This window comes from Euprymna scolopes, chromosome 14 (genome assembly GCF_053919585.1).
Source record: "Euprymna scolopes isolate OS-2025 chromosome 14, ASM5391958v1, whole genome shotgun sequence".
Lineage (NCBI taxonomy): Eukaryota > Metazoa > Mollusca > Cephalopoda > Sepiida > Sepiolidae > Euprymna > Euprymna scolopes.
In genome coordinates, this window is record NC_136495.1 from 85971477 (window position 1) to 85989589 (window position 18113).

The following is an 18113-nucleotide window of genomic DNA, read 5'->3' on the forward strand; positions in this document are numbered from 1 at the left end:
GATACTCATGCAGTTTTTATTTTTGATTCTAGGCTGATGCTCATGCAGTTTTTATTTTTGATTCTAGGCTGATACTCATGCAGTTTTTATTTTTGATTCTAGGCTGATACTCATGCAGTTTTTATTTTTGATTCTAGGCTGATACTCATGCAGTTTTTATTTTTGATTCTAGGCTGATACTCATGCAGTTTTTATTTTTGATTCTAGGCTGATACTCATGCAGTTTTTATTTTTGATTCTAGGCTGATACTCATGCAGTTTTTATTTTTGATTCTAGGCTGATGCTCATGCAGTTTTTATTTTTGATTCTAGGCTGATACTCATGCAGTTTTTATTTTTGATTCTAGGCTGATACTCATGCAGTTTTTATTTTTGATTCTAGGCTGATGCTCATGCAGTTTTTATTTTTGATTCTAGGCTGATACTCATGCAGTTTTTATTTTTGATTCTAGGCTGATACTCATGCAGTTTTTATTTTTGATTCTAGGCTGATACTCATGCAGTTTTTATTTTTGATTCTAGGCTGATACTCATGCAGTTTTTATTTTTGATTCTAGGCTGATACTCATGCAGTTTTTATTTTTGATTCTAGGCTGATGCTCATGCAGTTTTTATTTTTGATTCTAGGCTGATACTCATGCAGTTTTTATTTTTGATTCTAGGCTGATACTCATGCAGTTTTTATTTTTGATTCTAGGCTGATGCTCATGCAGTTTTTATTTTTGATTCTAGGCTGATGCTCATGCAGTTTTTATTTTTGATTCTAGGCTGATACTCATGCAGTTTTTATTTTTGATTCTAGGCTGATGCTCATGCAGTTTTTATTTTTGATTCTAGGCTGATGCTCATGCAGTTTTTATTTTTGATTCTAGGCTGATACTCATGCAGTTTTTATTTTTGATTCTAGGCTGATACTCATGCAGTTTTTATTTTTGATTCTAGGCTGATGCTCATGCAGTTTTTATTTTTGATTCTAGGCTGATACTCATGCAGTTTTTATTTTTGATTCTAGGCTGATACTCATGCAGTTTTTATTTTTGATTCTAGGCTGATACTCATGCAGTTTTTATTTTTGATTCTAGGCTGATGCTCATGCAGTTTTTATTTTTGATTCTAGGCTGATGCTCATGCAGTTTGCTTTCAGTGCATCTATTCCACTCTTCTTGCTACTTGTTGTTTGTTAATTTTTCCTTTTAAATCTGTGGAATTTTAATTTTTTTGATGGGTTCTCTAGCTCATCTAGTTTGTTTCCTGGGATGCCAACATGGCTTGGCATCCAAGCCGTTACAATTGTTTGTATTCTTGTATGATTTCTATGATGAACAGGTGTTTGGTTTTGCCCTCCTCAAGGGCCATGATACAAGATAGTGAGTCTGCGTATATGATAAACTTTTGTTTGTTGTTGTCTTTGATATATTTAAATACCATTTTAACGGCTTGTAGTTCAATTGTGTATATTGAAGTATCATTGGGCAGCCGTACTTGGTATTGGCTTTGCCCATCTGTATATGCTGCACCTGTTCCATCTTGCACTAGTTATATTCTATAAATTATTTCATTTTTTAAAAATAATTCAATCAAATTTGAATTATTCAGACTACTGTTCTTATCTTGAATGCTATTTGCACGTTTTTGCTGAATTTAATTTCTTTAGTTGCACCTTTGCCAGACTCAGGAATCTGGACAGAATTTTTAATGGAACCCTTTATTTAATTCACATTCCATCAGCCATGACCAGATAATTCATGATTGTATTACTACTAACACTGAGGATTGAACCTTCAACTCCCAGAAGGTCATCATTTATATTACTCAATCAAATAGTACAAATGATAAATCCTAATCTCATAAATTTCGAAACATCAAATATTGCTAAAATTAGTGAAGACATCTTCAAAAATAAAATATGCTAAATAGATCATTGTTTAGTATAAACGTGCCTCAAAGTCGATGAAATGCACTTACTTTAAAGTCGTCTATGATGACAAAATCATGAAAGAATGGTAGAATGTCTTCTATTTTTAAAAGGTCACATTCTTTGAGAAATTCCATGGCTCTTTTTACGTCTTTTTTTTCTTCAACAACATGGCGTGCTGCAAAAAGAAAGGAGAATTTTAAGGATTGTTTTTACAAAGAAATTTATGTTCATACAATAAATTCTAAATCAATAAACGATTATTACTGATTAATGATAGGAAAAAAAAAAATTTATCAACTAATGATGGAAGAAAATTTTTTTAAATCAATGATAAAAAAAAATTATAGAAGCCAGAGTTACTAATTTAGAAATTATTTTGTAATTCTTTAATTTTGGAAGCAAAGTATAAATTTAAAAAGAAAAATTTTCAGTTGGCAATTTTGTAATTTGTGGAAAATGTTTTAAATGAAAAATTGTTAAAAGTTGATGCAAGAAAAAACTAAAAAAACATCTATAATGGCAATAGTTTTTGATATGAAAAATAGTCAAAATTCATTCTTTTGCACTTACAAAACGATTTGCTAATTTTGTAACAAAGTATTACTGTGATATACATCATGTTTCATACCGATATTTTTATATTGGCGATCTGTTATGGTCACAAAATTTCGGACATTATACTCATCTATGGAAGGTTGGAAAGTACAATAAAAAAACAAAAACATTTGCATAATACAATCTACTATTTATTATTATTACTATTATGTAAGTCTACAATTTATAATGTAATAGTTTTAGTTAAAACATTTTTCACATGTAAATAGAATATGATTTCTTATAGACAAGACCAACCAATTTGTAGCCATAGTTTTTTTCTCATGTCAACATCATTTTCATCTGGTTTAGCAGTTTGTTCTTTGGCCAAGTCAACATTCACCTGAACAAAATAAAAAGAAAAGAAAAGATTTTTAAGAAATGATACTCATTATGTGCAGATTTTGCTGCCTTTTGAATAAACCGATTCTTAAAGCATAACTGGAATATTGTGACAATTTTTAACAAGTATAATATACAATTTTTTTTATTTTTTTACATTTTTCTTAATTTTGTGTCATTTTTGTAAATCAATTGTGACCAGAAATGATTTAAATTATCTAACAAAAATGAAGTGATATACTAAAAAAATAAAATGGTTTCGTTATTACTCAAACCTTAACAAGAAAATCTCTTAATATTTGAAATATAGAGAAAATTGTCTTTTTGTTTGTTACCTACATCATTAAATCAAAACAAATTGCTTTTCTATCTTATATAGAAATGTTTTTGTGTTGCTTTAACATCAGTGTGCAGAAATAAAAACATTATGACTGAACAACACTGGAATAAAATCTTACAGTCAGAGCCAATTCAACTGCTTCTTCATAAAGTCCCATCACAGAGTAAATATGCACACAGGCTTCTTTGTGGTTTAACTCCAGGCACAACCTCAAAGCATATTTTAAGTCATAACACACACAGTCAGGATCCTGAAATAAAGATTAAAACTAAGAATTAAATTTTTAAAAAATCATGATTTCTTATCTAGATAACTACATCATCTATATATAAAGCAAAGTTGTTTGTATGTGTGTTGCAACATCACAGTTAAATAGTTGACCTAACAGTCAAACTGCAGAATTTGGAACCAGCACCTTTCATCCCATTTCAGATTAATATTAGACATTCTTAGCATTCCTTTTCCAGTTTAATATTTTTATATTATCTGAGCAACATGCTTATATTAATATAGATCATTTTACTACTAACAAGAAAAATAAAGAATTCATAGTAAAGTATAAAGTAAAGAAAACAAAATATTTGAATTTTTTTTTTACAAAGGAGTCACCACTTATCAAAGCCCAGAGGCCACTCGAGGATAAGGGTTAAGGAGTGTACAGTAGTCAATGGGACAATATCATAGCAATCTTTGTAATAGAAATTTGGCAAATTTACTTAAGGTGACAGCTCATCAAGAACTTGTTTATGTTGGACTTGAAGACAAACATATTGTAGTCAGCTGGAAAGCAAGGCAACGAGAGTTCCACAGGTGTGCAGTTCTAAAACAGAAGCTTTGTTCATAGAATCTAGGTTTAGGCACAGATAAAAAAAAATGGAGGAAATTATTGATAGTAGTTTCAGCTAGACAAGTGTTTTTTTGTGAAAGTCAGGCGAGGGGGGGGGACATAGATTGAAACTCAGACGAGCACTTGCCATGAAAACAACAATAAAATAGAGACAGGCTCGTAACCTCTCTTCTCTTGCAGGGAAGAAAAAAGGGCATCCCCCACTAGGCTACAAAATCTATTTTAAACTGTCAAGGCAAGATAAAGGTCTTTCTAGCAGCTCCTGCCCAGATGTGGCAACAGTACTCTATCCTTACTTATTGCATCAGTAGTGAGATATCTGCTGGAGCGGTAGAATGATCCCAATATTTTTCCAGTGACTTTGGCAACGAATTTGATGTACATGTTCCATTTCAGATCAGGAGTAAAGCTCAGACCTAAAAGCTTATCAAAACATGGAATTTCCTCAAGATTAGAGCCATTCATTTCAATTAATGCCAAACGGGGATCAGAGCATTGATAATGTAAAGATAGAAGCTTGGTTTTAGATGCATTAAAATTAACCAGCCACCTCTTTCCTCATTGTACCATGTGCTCAAGATCAAAAGAGAGAATCAGAGAGAACTTGGTCATTTATGGCCTTTGAAATGTTGCTATAGATGGTAGTCTTATCAGCATAAATGTCTACGAATGATCTTAGGATGTGATTTAGAAGATCATTGATATAGATCAGGAAGGACCCCTGAAGGACTCCAGCATTAATACCGTGAGCTTCTGATTTCTGTTCATCAACCACTACTCTTATGAACCTTTGATATGTCAAGAACCCTAGAAAAGAAGCCTCCATCAAAAAATTTGCTAATCCTATGAGATTTAATTGATAGCACATGTAGATCTAGCAGAACGGATACCATATTGCATGTCACTAAGGAGGTTATTTTTGCTGAGATGGTTGACTACTTCTTTATTTAACACAAATTCCAGAAACTTACTCATGACACACAGGAGACTTATTGGTCTGTATTCAGAGCAAGATGATCGATCATCTGAATTTTTAAATATAGGGCATACTGATGAGGTTTTTGAGGGTGTTGGGAAGCAATTCTCCTTAAGACAATGCTTAAACAGCTTTGTAAGTATGGGAGCTAGTTCTGGTTGAAGCTTTTTCAATACTATAATTGTAATGCAGTCAGGGCCAGTTGCTTTACTGGAATCAAGGTTTTTGATAAGCTTGGCAACATCATGCACAGATATTTGTATGTCGCATAGCGCGTTTTCAGATACAGGAGGAAATACAGGGGGTTGGCAGCCTTGATCACATAGGGTAGAATTAGCTGCAAAGTTCTTGGCAAAGAGTTTGGCTTTGTCTGATGTGATGAGATTATTTCTAGTCCATTGATGATGGTTTGGATATAGTACACACTTCTGTTCAGGACCCTGTGTTTGTTTGTCAAAACTGGTGGGAACCAAGCCACTACTTTGGACTTGACAGCTTGAGCATACAACCCTCTCATGTTCTTTATTACTCTTTTACAATGGTTGCCGGCAGTCCTGAAGACGGCTTTAGTCTCAGTACATCTATTACGTTGGAAGTAATGGAAAAAGTGATTTCTGTGTGCAATGCCAGCAATATATTCTGGAGAGAACCACAGCTGGCTGTTAGTTTTTGCTGGAAATTTTTTAAGGGTATGAAGTGGTCTATATCTACAATTGACCATTCTGTCAGGTCTGATACTATAGAGGACATATTCTTTTTAAACATGGAACAGAGGTAGATCTGATATAAATGTATGGAAGCTAACCAAGTCAGCCATAGAGTATCGCTATACTGTAGGATGGAGAGGTATGTTGGAGGACTTATTACATTTTATTCTTATTTTAACTGATACAACCAAGTGGTTGGAAGATCCCAGAGGAGACAGAATGGAGTATGAACATAGCTCAGGGTAATTTGTGAGAAAACAGTCTAGGAGATCTGCATCAATATCGGGCACACAGATAGGTTCGTGAATAATCTGAGTCAGGTCATAAACAATGGAGAAATTGTGACAGAACCTCCCGTCATCATCTGTCTTGTTAAGTGGGCTAATATTGAAGTCTCCACAGAATGTTAGCCAAAGGATGAGCAGGATATGCTCTTAAAGATAGTAACTCCGCTGTTGTGAAAGTGATCGAGGACAAATAAACACAGTGGTGTGAGCAAGCGCAATCCGAAAGCACATATAGGCTAATTTAGGGTCTTTTCTAGAGATGTCCCTAAGCCATCTCTAATGTAGGCACATATTCCATGCCATGGCGATCTTGGGGGTCAGATTTTGATGTTAAGTTAGAGTAACCTTTAATTACAAACTTATTTAGGAAAATAGTTGGTCCAATGCCAGTTTCGAATAGTTTTCCATTGTTACTCTTATTGTTATAAGTATCATTATTAGTAGCAATACTATTCGATACTGCAAGATTAGGGCATAGAATTTCTTCACTTAATCTAATTTCCTCGGCAATGCTGGGACATTGGTCAGCTAGTTTAATATAATTAGATCCTTCTTAGACAAAAGAAAAATCCAGATTATCTTCAATGGCTGTATATCCAAACATCATTGATAAGAATGTGGGTGAACTGCAGGGGGTCGATCCTTGGACTTTATTGTTCCTGATTTTTCATAAACTACCTCCCTGATAAAATTGTGTCGAAGATGGGTATGTTTGTTGATGACAACACAGTTTACACTTGAAAACAATTGCATTAAGTCACTCCTTACCTCTAAGTCTGTAGTCGAATGGAGACATAAATAGATGGAAACATTTAATGATACTAAGACAATGCTCCTTTCTTTTAACAATATTTTTTAAAAAACGTTTTTCACCTCAAACAAGGCATAGAGCCATTTAATCATGAGAGGCTACTATTTGGGACCAGATTTGCAGAGATACTATTTAGGGAGTTGGGCAGCAAGATGTCTGTTCACATTACACTTTGACTTCTGCATGTCAGTACAGTTAGTGAAGCAGGGACCCGGGAGGGAATTCCAAAGTGCAGCAAGAGAAAAAGCTATTAGAGTAGAAGGCTTTTCAGAATTTAGGGATCTCTAAAGTGTAAGGGTGGGACTTTGCTGCTTGTCGGTTTTGTCAAGGATATTGTTGTTGAGATGTACTAATGCTTTATGTTCATCAAAGCACTTGCCATTGAAATACTTGTCAAAACAGGAAGAAGGATGCCACGTTTCAGTGATGGAGTTTTTAGTTGATGGTTCATGACCAATTAGGTTGGAGATTCTTTTTTTGAACCTTGTCTAGGAGCGAGATGCACCAGCCCAGATGTGGCAACAATACTCCATGCATGGGTGAACAGTGGCATTGTAGAAATATAGGATACTCTCAGGTGTGAAAACTTTTCAATCACTGATTGCCAGTAATTGCAATAACACTATAACACCTACCTGAGAATCCAATATTCAAATTCCTTGGCTTAAGAGGTAACATACAGAGAAGAGATTACCAAGGCTGCTGCCAGGAAAGTGGGTTTTCTAGAAAACTTCTCACTCTCAACAGTCCCCGTTTGACCATGTATGGAATATTGTTCTCACACCCGGAATGGTGCATCATCCACTAGTCTCTTTCTTTAAGAAAAGGTTTTAAAAAAAAAATCTGTAGCCGAATAGGTCCCATATTATCAAGCTTGAGATGATTACAAATAATTTAATGGAACGTGCTCTGACAAGTGTGCTGCTCTGGAGCCCCTCAACGTAAATATACCCAACAATCAGCTAAATTCCATCCAATTCACTGTGGAGGTTCCCAGATATCAGAGAACTTTCTACTGTAATAGCTTCTTTCCTCAAACTGTAACTCTTTGGAATTCCCTCAGATTATTTGAAAACATGTACAGGGTGGCAATGATAAAATTGTCGCCCTAAAGAAAACAACACTACAGCTTTATTTTTAAATTTTTATTGAAAAAAAATCAATTCAAGTAACTTGATTTTGTAGTCATCTTCAGCCTCGATCACCACCTTGATATGAGTCTGGAACTAGGAGTTTGCCTTTTCCACAAGGTTCAGCGGGAGCTCGGCGAATACTCAGCAGATAGTAGCAATCAGGCTGGCTTTGGTGTTGTGGGAGGTCATATTTGTGATGTTCTTGATGTATGATCAAACGTAGTTCAGCGACTTCAGGTCGGGAGAGGAGGGGGTGGAAGTGAGAGAAGGGTACAAAGTTGTAGCACTCCTTCTGAAGCTTCGATCTGTCTGGACTTGTGGGCCAGTGCAGAGTCCTGTTGCCACACCCAGGGTTTGCTAGCGGCCACCTGATTGCACCAGGGGATCACCACACTCTTCAGCACATCCAGGTACATTTTGGTGTTGACTTTCAAGCCAACTTTGAAGATGTGAGGTGGCCCTCACTTGAAACCATACCAAAGACTATAACCATGGCTGGAAACTTTGTTTTCATCACTCTAGGTATGTCTCTTGTTATTCATGGCAATCCAGCAATAGTTCTGGCTGAAAAGAACCAGAGCATCTTTGGTTTCTTGGGATGCTCCAGTTTGTTGAGCAACCTGACAGACTTGATTAGCTTGAGGTCCTTTGTCTTCTCAGTCAAGATCTGGCTTGTCTGGCACCTGTGGGACCTACACTTCAAATCATCCTTTACACATGCATTCACAGTTGTGTGCGAGACACCTAAATCTGTGGCAATCTGCTAAATAGGTTGCTGGGAAGTTTCATCAATGATTTCCTCAACCTTTTTGATGAACTCTGCGTCTTTCTGGCAGTGTTCTTAGCCTTTCACTCCACCACCTTCAAAGGATTGTCCGATGCATTGAACTGTCCCCGGATTTGCATTTTGAGAGTGCTGGCAATGGTCCTGTTGTCATAACTTGGATCAGTAGAGAGCCTGAGTTGTACAGCGGCACATCTCTGATCTCACTTGTTAAACATTGTGTCACTTTCAGACATGATAGAAGGCTCCTATTACTCTTGAGATTTATAGACAACTGACGATCTAGTAGATGGTCTGCAACAAAAAAAGAAAACCAGTTTTTATCAAATGGAAATGGAATTATGTTGTCTTTTTTTGGGTGACAATTTTATCGTTCCACCGTTCACTTTTTTTCCACAATTCTTTTTGGCTACAATTCACAACATTTACTGCAACATTTTTAAAATGTTGTTTATGCAAACGTCAACATATTAGTGATGGAGGAGAAAATACGGTCAAACTTGATATTTTAGTTGTTGAGACTTAATCAACTAAGATGGCACAGTTTCTTAGCATTATGTAAAATGAATTTGTCCAGTTTCCTTTGAGATGAGACAGATTGTTGTGGATTATTGGCAACTACTTCTGAAAATTCATCATCAATAGCAGGTTGCTATAGATACCTATACAGATACAATATAGATACAATAGTCAGCTTTAAACTTAGTAAATAAACACAGAACATTTTGCTCGAGAATTTTTGAGATGAAGATTGAAAGTTACATCATTGAAAAATTGTGAAAATAACCAACATGAGAAGTACAATAATCCAACTTGAATTATCAATAGATTATTTTCACATTTTTTAATTTATTTATTCTTCATTTAATGTCTGCTTTACATGTTGTCATGTATTAGCTTTTGACTTCCAAACTATCTCTGTCCCGGTTTTTATTCACTTTTCATTCAGATTCATCTTTAAAATTCTTTCATATTTTCCAAAACTTCCCATCAACCTCACCATTCAGATATACGTTCTACACATCTGAGTTCTCATCAATCTCCATTGTCTTGTACACAAATTGTTTATCATCTTCCTACCTATAATTCTACTGCACTTCTTTTGTACCCAATTCTTACAAATACTACAAAAAATTGATTTGTTCCAAACTCCCTTTTCACAAACTGAAAACTTTTCCTTTTTTTCAACACTACAACAACTCATCACTTTGGTCTTGGCAACATTCACTCTCATGGCATTCCTCCAAATCTTTAATGTAGATCTATTATTTCATAGACAAGCACTAAACCATCAGCATAAAGCCTCTCTTCCAGACAACTAATGAAACTCCCTGATCAATTCTTTTAAGACACAAATGATCCCCATTTTAATATTAAAGCTATCACCAAATGTGTTGTTAATGTTCACATGACTTTGAGCATTTCTGTACATTGCTTGAATCTTCACGAACAACTTGTTTGCAAACCAAACAAAATCTCTGTTGTCTTCTCTTGTATTTGTCTGAAGATAAACATAGCACCAGTCATACTTTGTCAAGGCATAAAACAAAACTGCATTTCATCTATGTTCATTTGACTTTTTTTTGCCACTCAATTATTCTCTCCACAATTTTCAGGATCTGATCAGCCTTTACCCTTGTAACAGTTCACAATTGTTTCAGAACATCATTTATGATCTGATTTGTCAAGTCATCTCATTTTTGTAACAATACGCTTTACCTTTTTTCATTTTACTCACAGCTTCCCCTACCATTTCTTTCCAATCATTATGGTTGAATCAGATATTGGTTCTGAAACTGAGATTTTCTCCAAACTATGAAAACTCAGAATTCAATAGTTTCACTCATTTCCAAGCATCCCTCTTGTCCTCCTCATTTGTTGATAACACTTATTCCAAATACACTTTTCTCCACCAATAGCTATATTTGTCATTGTAATTTGTTTAGCTATTCTGGACACTTCATTTCCTTGTCATCTTTTTGTAGTATTTTTGGAAACCTAGCTTGCTTAGCTCTCCATCTTGGTTTTGTAGATTGCTATACTTGCTATCTTTTTTGTCGCCAGATACTTATCCATATTCACTAAACCTTTTCTTCACTTCACCGTTTCTGCTTTTATTTAATGCATTTCTCTGCTTTCCTTATCATCATCTTATACCTTGGAGATCCACCCACAAATTTGGTCTATTATCTTCAGCAGTGTATCTTGCAGCCTTTTCCACATTTCCTGGATCTGATAAGCAAATGCTCAATTACTTGAATTTTATGTGTTTTTCAAACTCTACAACATTCTTTTCCTAAATACAAACTTTCTGAACTTTTTTCAACGTCACAAATAATTTTTCAACATAACGTCACAAATAATTTTTCAACATAACGTCACAAATAATTTTTCAACATAACGTCACAAATAATTGCTGAGCCACAATTTCTTCACCAAATGTTGTCTCTTTCACATAACTCAAGAGCTTTCTGGTTTTTTTCCTTCTATGTTTTCTGTTCCAGATTCATATATAAAAAAGCTTTCCCTTCAGAACAATATCCATAACTAACTTCTAAGATACTTCCTCCTTCTATTCATTTCCTGCATGAACACCATCAAATCCATTTTATTGCATAAACACCCTCAAAACAACCAATCCTTTTCTAACATGATCATTCTAATCTCCAGCTCCAGCAAGAACTTTAGATCAATTGGACTTGAGGCACATACCAAAAAGACGCATTTTGGTTTGATACTAGTTTCTTTTACTTCAGGTTGAACTATAAACAAACAAATTATTATTATTGAAATTATTATTATTAAATGATTGATAGGGCTTTTTCTTTTCCTGAAACCTAACTGATGTTCTGTAATCAAGTTTTTGTTTTCAAAGAACCAAGTTAATCTTTTATTAACCATTCTTTCAAATGTCATAGACAGCTAGGAAGGGCATTGGGTCAGTAGTTTATTGGATCTGTATGATCTTTTTTTTGGTTTGGGTATTAGGATCACTATACTCTGCTTCCATTTTTTGGGGATATTGTTATTTATCCACACTTCATTGTATATTTGTAGTCCAGAGATGGTTTTGATTGTTTTTGAAAAAAATTGATAATGGATTTCATCAGAGTCAGCTGCTGTATTATGAGAGTTGTGGATTACTTCTTTTAGTTCTTTGCTATGGTTGTCTTTTTCTTCAATTTTTGATTTAAAGTTAATTTTTTTCTTCAATTGTTTTTTATAACTTGAAAATTTTTTTTTTTTTTATGATGAATTTATTCAAAATTGTTCTGCTAGTTTGCAATGTTTTCCTTGTCAGTGATTTTCATGTTATTGCATATTAGGTGTTTGATTGGATTCTTGTTCTTCCCTGATATTTTCCTGACCACCTTCCATACTTTTTTGGTTTTAGTGTTTTCATTTATTTTTGATAGTTTTTCCATGTGTCCCGTGTTGATTCCTTGATAGTTTTCCGTGCTTTTACTCTGCTGTTTTTGTATATGTTCAAATTTTCTTGTGATCGGTTATTTTTTTTATTTTCTTAAGTTAGCACGTCTTATTCTTATGGCGTTTTTGAATTCTTTATTGAACCAGGGTTTGTTCTATTTTGGGGATGTAGAGAGTTTTGGCATGTTCTCTTTTGCAAAAGAAAAGTTTTGTTGCTGAAATAGGTCCCGAGTTAATGTTTGCTTCAAGTATTAATCTATGTTGGAATGCATTTAGGAATTTTTCCCAATTTGCTTCTTGCATATTCCAGTGGGGCATTTTGTCCTCTAATTTGGGGTTCTCATTTGTCAGTGTAATTGGAAGTGATCGCTTCAACATGTATTATCATGTGTTCTCCAGCTATAGTTTATGTATATGGTTGGGTCACATAATGTTAGGTCTATTGCTGATAGTGTTTCTGTTGCTGGATGGAGGTATGTGTTCTTTGTTATTGAGTAAACATAACTGTAGAACTTGAACCTCCTTCACTCGTCCCAATGCACTGAATAACCGTCTGTCTTGTAATGTCATTTGTTTAGCGTCTGAACAGCCAAAACTCTCTCCCCACACTTCCAAGTGACCTGCTTTATATTACATTCAACCACGTGAATCTCACAAGATTACATGAGGCTGTTTCTGTTAAATATCACAGACGCCATCTTGCTTTTTCTTTTTCCTGTCCAATGCGCATGACAAGCAGACACATGGGCGCTTCACGGGGAGGTCATGTGTATGTCCGTTTCTATTTTCTCCACATCCTCCCCCTGATCTCATGATCACAGAGATGGCAGGGAGGTGGCGCTCTCTTCCGTTGGGGGTGCTTCTTCGAAGGGGGACTGTGCAGGCCACTTGCACTCTCATCAGCAGTCTGAGGGTCGAAAAACACTGCCTCCTCTGAGAGGCTACTAATATCGGATTCGCTGCTTGATGAGGATGAGGATGGTGCAAACTAGAGTGATGGCCCACTGGCCTCAGACCCAGAGTCGCTCCCGTCATCCAGTGGTGGTTGCAACTGTGTCGCCGGCCTCAGGTCCCTAACAGGACGGGACACACCTTCAACCATGACTGACTGCTGACTCACTACATCGGTCACTCGGCCCCATGTATATCTGTCACTGCACCGGCTTCCCAGTGGCTTGACCCAGACAGGATCCCCTGCTGCGTACAACCCCTGTCCTTCCTCGTTGGCAACTTCTCTGTTGGGGTAGATTCCCTTTTCTCAAACTCGGTATTGGTATATGGTGTTTGCAGGCGCTGTTACTGGAGAGACGTCATCTTTCAGCGTGATGTTGTACTAATATATGGCTTCTGAGATGATGCATTGCTTCCTGGCCGCGATTCTTTTGATACTGCGATGACTCCTCTCAGCAATACCGTTGCCAGATGGCACATAAGCACACGCAGTCGCACTCCCCACTCCTTCAGGAACTGCCTGACCTGCTGGCTGCAGAAGGCTGGGTCATTGTCTGTCAGCACCTCTTCAGGCGCGCCTCTTTCAAAGAACACAGATGACAGCTGGCGAATAATGTAGGAGGAGTCCTGGTGCCTGAGTGGTCTCCAGACCGTGAAGCGCGTAGGTCCACAATGGATGGGGGTGAGGAAATGATTGCCATCGTAATGTGTGATATCCATGCCCACTCTCTGCCACGTGCCGCTCACTTCCAATTGCCCTTTTTTTCCACTGCATCGGAGCTGGGTCGATTGGTTGACATGCCTCGCAACTTTCCACTGCTCTCTTGACATCTGCCCTTCTTACTTTTGGGTCAACCATCTTGGCAAAATATAGTGTCTGCTTAACCCCTGGGTGTCCGCATTGCTGATGAATCGCACTGATACGATCCTCACCCATATTACACATAACGGCTGCACACAGCTGTTGCAGCATCTCAGAAACCCTCTGGGTATCAGCCAGTAGCCGCCGTTGTGGTACTAGTGTCAGCACATCTGCTATGTTGCTTGCAGACCTGATCAATGTTATGTCTACGGTCAGGTTGTACTCTTTGATTGTATCAACCAGGGTGGTGAGCCGTCTTCGTATCAGCATCTCACTCGCTGCCTGTGCGCTTATCCACCGATGAGTACATGCAGAGTCCGTGATAATATGTAGTACCCTGGCTTGCCACTGAAGCGCCAGGGTAACTCCCTTCAATGTGGCATCAAGTTCGGCCAGGTTTATGTGCCTAGAATCAATCTTTGAACGAAGCCAACAGGCATTTTCGATAATACCATCATCAACTGCAAGGGCAACTCCAAGGGCTAGTGAACTAGTGTCCATCCAGACCATGAATTCGTTCCCGTTAACACACCAGTTCCCTCGCACAGGATCGTCACGAGTCATCCTGGCCACAGTTTCTGTTAGCATGCTCAAGAGCGTGGCATCATGCATTTTATCATCCATCCCAATGATACAGATGTGGCACGACGTTTTATGGCTGCCACTGCCACCCTGAGCCAACCACACACAGGGAAGTGGCCTACCAGCTTTCCGCAAACAGAAAAAATGCTCCAACGAGTGATGTTAGATGGGACTTCTGGAACGTCACCACCTCTCCTCCAGTAGAGGCCCTCCTTGCTACCGCTCACGCGCAGGCCAAGTACTTTTGCCCTGTCTCGCAGACGCTTCAGTTCCTTGCATGTCAGTCTGAAGTTCTCAAAGTGCTCTTTGACTGGGCAGACATGAGACTCTCATTTATAAAGATATCATCAATGTAAGATGATGTTGCCTGGCGCACAGCCTCATCCTGTCGCCGGATCGCGTGCATAATTGCCGTCATAATGCCTGGTGCTACATTGAGACTGAACCCTAGCCTGGTCAGACAATAGCGAGTTCCTTTAATTTCCACAGTCTGAAATGACCACAGCTCTTTTTCAATGCGTATCTGCAGGTAGGCCCTGCGCAGGTCCAGAATTGCCATGTCTTACCCTTGCCGCCACTCCCTTAATTAGAGCGCACAAACATCCGCTTCTGCTGTGTATGAGTCGACATGTTCATTAAGTTCATGGTAGTCGATGACGAGTCGGACTGTCTGATTGCTATCGTGTAAGACAGCCATCAGGGAAATCAGTCCTCAGGGAGGCCCGAGCTCATCCTCAGGGTATGGTGGTAGCCAACCATTGTTGATCCAAGTCTGCAGTTCTTCATACTGCCCCCTGAGCCTCATTGGAGGGGGGTACTCTGATAGTCGGTTCTGTAAGGATATTGGTGGTTGATCGCCAACTCACTTCCAAGATGCCGTCCACGCATTGGTTTCCCTGTCGTACTACGCATGGAAATCAGGCTCGTCCAGGGTAATTGCGGCGCAAACACGTTTCTCATGTCGGGTGAACTCTATCTTGTCGGTGCAGTCAACAGTGATTCTAACCAGCTGTGTAATCAAATTCATCCCTAGAAGTAGGCCAGATACTTATCCATATTCACTAAACCTTTTCTTCACTTCACCGTTTCTGCTTTTATTTAATGCATTTCTCTGCTTTCCTTATTCCATCATCATCTTATACCTTGGAGATCCACCCACAAATTTGGTCTATTATCTTCAGCAGTGTATCTTGCAGCCTTTTCCACATTTCCTGGATCTGATAAGCAAATGCTCAATTACTTGAATTTTATGTGTTTTTCAAACTCTACAACATTCTTTTCCTAAATACAAACTTTCTGAACTTTTTTCAACGTCACAAATAATTTTTCAACATAACGTCACAAATAATTTTTCAACATAACGTCACAAATAATTTTTCAACATAACGTCACAAATAATTTTTCAACATAACGTCACAAATAATTGCTGAGCCACAATTTCTTCACCAAATGTTGTCTCTTTCACATAACTCAAGAGCTTTCTGGTTTTTTTCCTTCTATGTTTTCTGTTCCAGATTCATATATAAAAAAGCTTTCCCTTCAAAACAATATCCATAACTAACTTCTAAGATACTTCCTCCTTCTATTCATTTCTTGCATGAACACCCCACACTAATTTTCTCTTACGTTTATTATTGGCTGTGAAATTAGTTCAGTAAAGCCTAGTAAGGAGGTTTTGCTCTGTCTTCCATTCTATGATAAAACACCACAATTTACCGAACTAATATTTTTATTTTCCTCATGAGGAGCCTGGATAAATTTGATGTTTCCTCGGCAGACCCTCAGTCCAGCAAGCTTTGGAAATTATGGTTCTGCAACTTTAATTACTACTTATCAACTATTGCTTCGTTAAACCCTGATAAGTTAGAAGTTCTCTATTTAAACATCGGTCCCTCTGTTGCTGATGTTATCGAAGGTTGCTCTGGTTTTGAACATGCCGTGGAATTATTGAAAGGCGTTTACGACAAGTCTCCAAGGGTTATTCACGTTAGACATCTACTTTCCATGCATTTGCAACAAGAAAACGAGTCTGTCGACCAATACGTTCAAGCCTTGAATCGACTTGCCGCTGACTGTTGTTTTAAAGATGTAACGGCCACCATTTACAGGGATGGATCTGTCCGTGATGCATTCATTCGTGGTCTCCGGTCCTCATTGATACGTGCTAGGCTCCTTGAAACAGACACTAACTCTCACAGAAGCTACTCAATGTGCTAGGGCTTTAGAACAAGCTCACTTTCGCGTGGAATTGTATGCCTCTCAGATTGGAGCAGTCGCTGTTACTTCTACTACGGGAACTAAAAATGTGCTGATCGATTCTGCCGAGGAGGCCACTTGTATTTCTAAAAATTCTGTTCCAACTGATTCTCGAATGGAGTGTGACTCTGTACAGTTCTCTGCTGCCCTTCCTATTCGTGGCAAGTGCTACAACTGTAGAGGGTGACGTCACCTTAAGGATGACCGCCACCTTTGCCCTGCCCGTGATAAGGTATGTCGAAGCTGTGGTAAACTCGGGCATTTTTCTAAAGTTTGCCGTTCTACTCTAACGACACCTTCACGTTCTTCTTCTGCTATCATAGGGGCCTGCGCTAAAGATGGTGATAGTTGCCCTCCTATCACCGAACCTGTGGAGTTAAAAGGAAAAAGGTTAATTGCCCTTATAGACACCAGCAGTTCTGATAATTTTATCAGTGCCTGCATTGTCAAAACAATGAGACTGCCCACTTTAAAACGGAACTCCGTAATTTCTATGGCATCATCTGCCGTTTCCCTTAAACTGTCTGAATATTGCACCGAGAACATTTTCTTCAATGGTTGCAAATATAAAGGGATTAACCTTATTGTGCTTCCTGACTCCTGTATGGAAATTATACTCAGGGTGCCGTTTTGGAAACTACACCAGGGTGTTACTATTTCTTTTGGTGGATCTCAGGATGCCTTAAAAATCTGCGCGCTAACCAAGATCAGTTGTGCCCCTGTAAAATTGTTCCAAAACCTGACCCCTTATTGCAGACCCATTGCTACAAAATCCCGAAACTACCGTGCGGAGGATGCCTGATTTATTGAAAAGGAAATTCTTCAACTGCTTAAGGACGATGTCATTGAAACCAGCTATTCACCGTGGCATCCTCAAATTGTCGTAACTTCGTTGCCTAATAGAAAGAAACGACTGGTGGTTGATTTTTCCCAAACTATTAACCGTTTCACCCTACTTGACGCGTACCCTTTGCCTCGGATTGAGGATCTCATAAACCAAATTGCCCAGTATCATATTTTTAGTATGATTGATTTGTCTAGGGCTTACTACCAAATTGAAATTTGTCCCAAAGATCGACCCTACAAATGGCGGTATACTTGTATTTGAAGAGGTCCACGAGCAGGTTCTTCCTTCTTGTTTCACTACCCAAGAAAATAGTAGGAAAAGTCGGGAGAGTACAACAATTTCTTCAAATCGATTGACCCTAGAGCTGCCACCTTCTAATTCAGTAGTTGGGAGAATATTGTTCTGTGATACTTGTGTGTTTATATGAATGTTGATTTGGACTTCTGA

At 37.9% G+C, this 18113-nt stretch overlaps 1 protein-coding gene across 5 annotated transcripts in view; it reads right to left on the reverse strand.

Annotated features, from left to right (window-relative positions):
- Nucleotides 1-18113, reverse strand: part of LOC145293143 (vacuolar protein sorting-associated protein 18 homolog) — a 326884-nt gene that overhangs the window by 25677 nt on the left and 283094 nt on the right. For all 5 annotated transcript variants that reach the window (XM_080139563.1, XM_080139561.1, XM_080139559.1 and 2 more), the window contains 3 exons: nt 3313-3444; nt 2771-2855; nt 1966-2093 (listed from right to left, as the gene is read on the reverse strand). In XM_080139563.1, the coding sequence (XP_079995689.1) occupies nt 1966-2093; nt 2771-2855; nt 3313-3444 (345 nt within the window). The remainder of the gene's footprint in view (nt 1-1965; nt 2094-2770; nt 2856-3312; nt 3445-18113) is intronic.